This window comes from Micropterus dolomieu, linkage group LG13, assembly GCF_021292245.1.
Source record: "Micropterus dolomieu isolate WLL.071019.BEF.003 ecotype Adirondacks linkage group LG13, ASM2129224v1, whole genome shotgun sequence".
Lineage (NCBI taxonomy): Eukaryota > Metazoa > Chordata > Actinopteri > Centrarchiformes > Centrarchidae > Micropterus > Micropterus dolomieu.
This window is the reverse complement of record NC_060162.1, coordinates 15,108,829-15,113,641: the sequence shown is the minus strand read 5'-3', so window position 1 is coordinate 15,113,641 and position 4,813 is coordinate 15,108,829. Positions and strand designations below refer to the sequence as shown.

General features: G+C 40.2%; 2 protein-coding genes across 2 annotated transcripts in view; both read left to right on the top strand.

The window, feature by feature from the left end:
* myo1hb (myosin IHb) overlaps positions 1-3,652 on the top strand; it is an 11,603-nt gene extending 7,951 nt beyond the window's left edge. The window contains exons 16-28 of the mRNA XM_046067639.1: positions 528-574; positions 844-924; positions 1,032-1,137; positions 1,313-1,430; positions 1,610-1,723; positions 1,818-1,894; positions 1,984-2,052; positions 2,187-2,271; positions 2,381-2,543; positions 2,672-2,755; positions 3,205-3,302; positions 3,410-3,509; positions 3,596-3,652. Coding sequence (XP_045923595.1) covers positions 528-574; positions 844-924; positions 1,032-1,137; positions 1,313-1,430; positions 1,610-1,723; positions 1,818-1,894; positions 1,984-2,052; positions 2,187-2,271; positions 2,381-2,543; positions 2,672-2,755; positions 3,205-3,302; positions 3,410-3,509; positions 3,596-3,622 — 1,169 coding nt within the window. The 3' untranslated portion in view covers positions 3,623-3,652. The remainder of the gene's footprint in view (positions 1-527; positions 575-843; positions 925-1,031; positions 1,138-1,312; positions 1,431-1,609; positions 1,724-1,817; positions 1,895-1,983; positions 2,053-2,186; positions 2,272-2,380; positions 2,544-2,671; positions 2,756-3,204; positions 3,303-3,409; positions 3,510-3,595) is intronic.
* An 896-nt stretch (positions 3,653-4,548) lies between these two features.
* The window catches only part of LOC123982215 (sushi domain-containing protein 2-like), a 9,714-nt gene continuing 9,449 nt past the window's right edge, over positions 4,549-4,813 (top strand). The window contains exon 1 of the mRNA XM_046067638.1: positions 4,549-4,666. Within this exon, the coding sequence (XP_045923594.1) occupies positions 4,549-4,666 (118 nt within the window). The remainder of the gene's footprint in view (positions 4,667-4,813) is intronic.

The following is a 4,813-nucleotide window of genomic DNA, read 5'->3' as shown; positions in this document are numbered from 1 at the left end:
AGACTAGCAACAATAGTCGTTGCAGTAGAGGGTGTCGAGCAGGAACACGGGGGCAGCAGGCGACCCGCAGCCACAGATCCAGACTCCACAGCTCCAGAGCCAGAAAACCTGCAGGAAGTGATAGGAGGAGAGAGGAGAGGGACGAGAAAGCACAAGACTACCAGAAAGGGGAGAAGTTGTGTTAGTAACATGCATATGTTCTACAGAGGGAATAAAGTAGAGGAAGGACAGTGCATCATGGGAAATCCCCCGGCAGTCTAGCCTATAGCAGCAACTAGGATGTTAGACTACTGAGTGGCCATATCACATTTTATTAACAGGAGCAATCCTCTAGAAACAAATATATAACATATTAGTTTACTACACTGTTAAACTTACATTAACCACCATATGCTGCCGGTCATACCAGACCAAGGAAAACACTAAGTGTACTGAATTCTGAAAATGTGTGTTTTATTGCTTATGAATTCAACTTTTCATAAGTAAGAGAGTATTTTAAAGTTACCCTAATTTCTTTAAACTTTCAGGATTCTTGGACAAAAACAATGATCTCTTGTATCGAAATGGGAAAGAGGTAATTTAATTAAATTTTTATACTAACGAAATCCGATGATACCAATAGTAGGTTGGACATGTATTTGATTCACTGTACAACACAAACACAATGCTTGTTCTGAATCCACTGACTTCTAATATCCTTCACTGTGACCAAAAAGAACCAAAATAGAGTGAAAATATGTATAAAAGTAGAGGAGCATAACTCTTACATTACAGTATTATTTAAGGTATATACTGCATGTCTGACATGTTGGGTGCTTATACAGTTTTCTTATACTTTTAAAGGTCATGCGAAAGTCCAAGAATGCTATCATCAAACACTGTTTTCCTTCTACTGAACCGGATAGCAAGAGGAGACCTGAAACTGTAAGAAGTGATTCAGATGCTGCTGCTCAATGACCAACTGATTTCTTGATTTACACAACTACTATAAACAAACCATAAACACCTGCCATTTTCCTTTAACTCCTCAGGTGGTGACACAGTTTAAGACCAGTCTGGTGGGCTTGACTGAAATATTAATGTCCAAAGAGCCCTGGTACGTCCGCTGCATTAAACCCAATGAAGCCAAGCAGCCAGGTGAGCCCATGTGTTCCTATGTATCCTCCACTTCTGAAAAACCATACAGCCAGTGCCCTATAGCTAGGAACATTTAAAGCAAAATTTTTGTTCAGCCCAGTAAGCCAGCACATGAAGTTAGACCAGACAGTTTTGACCCCTGAGCTCTCTAGATGTCCTTTGGTGTCCCCTGCAGGACGCTTTGATGATGTGTTGGTGAGACATCAGGTGAAGTACCTGGGTCTGATGGAACATCTGAGGGTCAGGCGCGCTGGGTTTGCTTACCGACGCAAATACGACATCTTTCTCCAGAGGTGGCTAAGCACACTTTCGCCGCTCATATTTTTCATCCAAAAAGCAGATTATTACTCTTTTTCTTGCAGAAGACATTTGGCAGGTTCTCATTTTTGCCACTGCCACATACATTGATACTGCTAAAATAATAATAATATAATAATAAAGCTGCATGAATGCGGTCTTCTTCTGTGCTCAGGTATAAACCTCTGTGTCCGGACACCTGGCCCAACTGGAAAGGTACGGCAGCAGAAGGTGTGCAGTGCCTGATCAAACACCTGGGCTACACACCTGATGAGTACAAGATGGGCAGGTAGGAAGATGTAAATGTATGGGTGCCATGGACTGTCTATCATGGGAGCTGGTTCACCTGAAAGAATTCTCATTGTTTGTCTCTTTCCATCAAGGACAAAAATTTTCATCCGGCACCCTAGAACTCTGTTTGCAACAGAAGATGCCTTTCAGGTCTGCAAACATAAGCTAGGTGAGATGCTGTTCTTTAAATGTAGTTGTAATGCTACATCGAGCTTCTTAACACTCCTGGGAGTAAAACTGTGACTGTCATTGTTGCAGCAACAAAGATTCAGGCCAAGTACAAAGGCTACAGAGTGAAAGGAGGCTACCTGAAACAGAAAGAGGCTGGTGAGTGTTAAAATGCCCACAGATTTGTGTATAAGCACAAACTAAATGCTTTTTGTTGAGTAAATGTAGGTGAGAGGCCTGCATGACAACCATTTTAAGATATCGCTTTCTGTTACCTTATCTTATCTAAATAGCCACTAAGATTGAAAACTGTTGGAGAGGTCTGATGGCCAGAAAGGAGCGTGAAAAGAGGGCATGGGCTGTCAAGGTCATCAAGAAGTAAGTTCACACAAGGGTTGAAGGTTTAATGACATGACAAAGAGATACATGTACATGTACATCTAAAAAGTACATGTTGTGATGTTACCTGTCTATTGATTTGTTCTAGGTTCATTAAAGGTTTCATGACTAGGAATCAGCCAGCCTGCATTGACAACAGTGAGTACCTGGCGTATGTGAGGCAGAACTACATCACACGGCTGACAGAAAACCTTCCCAAAACAGTCCTCGAGAAAGACTCTTGGCTCACCCCTCCGCCTTTAATGAAGGAGGTGGGTGATACGACCATTTCTAGTTATAAGGCTGCATACATAAGGGCACAGGTTGGTAATGTTGGTAAGGGCTGCACCCTGTAAAGGTGTCAAATCAAACGGCACATGTAAAACTGTATTTTTTCTAGGCTTCCCAGCTCTTGAAGAAGCTTTACATTCGACACATGGTACGGAAGTACGTTCGAGGAATCACCCCACAGAGGAAAGCACAGGTACAATCAACCCTCTTTAAAGCAATGTTAAGAATAGTAACCTGGATGACTGAGAATCTTCATAGAGAGAAAGGTATAGGTGTAGAGTTAGGTCAGCTCCTATAGACCACCAAAGCACCCTGTTGCTCAATTAATTTATGAAATTTGCAGTGATACTACGCTGCAGGGATAATCAAAATCACTTTGACCATTGCCTACTAGTGACCAGTGTTTGCATTTCCAGGAATCTTGAAATGTTAATCTTTATCTACCAGGAGAGTTGGGTGATGGATTTAGTTAATAAAGTTTGTTCATAGATCTAGTCAATAATCAAAAACTCAAAAATGTTGTCCATGACTTTCTTGAGCACCTCTCACAGCAGACTCCAGATCAGATCAGAAACATTCCTCAATGAATCGGTTCATTCAAGACCATAACAATTGCAGGACTAATGCCATTTGTTCTTTTAGGGTGATCTGGTTCTGCAATGTGACTACCTGTTTGAAGCCCTGACTAAACTGAGTGTTATTGCCAACAAGCAGAACTCCATCAAAGTGGTCCAGGGCAGGTACAGAATCTGGAATTGAATTTATGTTCATCTGAAAGCTAGAAATCTAAATGTTAAAAACGATGGATGAGCCTGATTCAAAGTGAAATTGTTGTTGTCTCTTGCAGTGTGCGATTTGACATCCAGCCTGGTAGAGAGGGGTTTGTGGACTTCAAGAGTGGTCAGGAGTCCATGGTCTACAGGGCAAAGAATGGCCATTTGATGGTGGTGAGTGTGAAATTCATTAAAGGACTTAGGTTAAGTAAAATCAAAATTAACCATTGACTGAGTGCTTTACTTTTTTTCTTGAACAGGAATCAACAAAAACCAAGTCCAGATGATGTTGCCAGTGATTTGGGATGATGTTGCTGTAACAGCCATGTTTGTTCTGTAATCTTACTTGATGGTTGTTATTTGTGTTTTATGTCAGCAGCTTTTTACTTTTTGCATCTTTATGACAATGTTATCCTATTATGTGTATGCAGTTATTACACAAATACCGCCAATATTGTAGTTCTAGACAACAACCTCATAGTAGAGCCTAGCCAGAATATCAGAGGGTCTGCTTGTTACTAAAATCTGCAGTTTAAATCATATAATTCATGGAAATCAACCATCCTTAATATGAATATGAATTTCTTTTGTATTAAATGTATATGAAATCCTGTCTATATAATAACAGTAAAAAAGGGACAGCCATGAATGTTTATAATATCTCACCATGTTGTACCATTACATTAAAACATGTTAAACCACAGTGGACTTTTTGGGAGAAATTAGTTCGGTTCATGTAAAAACACACTAGCACATACAGGTGAAACTCTAAAAATTAGCATATCGTGCAAAAGTTCATTTATTTCAGTAATTCAACTTAAAAGGTGAAACAAATATATTATATAGACTCATTACATGCAAAGTGAGATATTTCAAGCCTTTATTTGATATCATTTTGATGATTATTGCGTACAGCTTATGAAAACCCCAAATTCAAAATCTCAGAAAATTGGAATATTGTGAAAAAGTTCAGTATTGTAGGCCACTCAAATGTGTGGGGGAGCTTCACAAGGAGTGGACTGAGGCTGGAGTTACTGCATCAAGAGCCTATCTCACTTTGCATGTAATGAGTCTATATAATATATTAGTTTCACCTTTTAAGTTGAATTACTGAAATAAATGAACTTTTGCACGATTTGCTAATTTTTCGAGTTTCACCTGTAGATGCTAGATTTGTACCATAGACTGATTTGTACACTAGCGTGTGGCACAGATGATTCCCGAGGTAGTAGCGACCCCTACTGGCCTACAGCTGGCCCTACAGGTCACCTCCTCAGGAATTGTTTTTAGGTTGCCCAATAAAACCTCAGGGAAATCAACATACCTTATGTGTACTGACTTAAAAGAAAAATAATGGGATGAGGTTGCATACAGAGGGAGAGAAAGTAGAGGAGAGAGGAGCTCAGTGCATCATGGGAAATCCCCCGGCAGTCTAGGCCTATAGCAGCATAACTAAGGGATGGTTCAGGACTACCTGA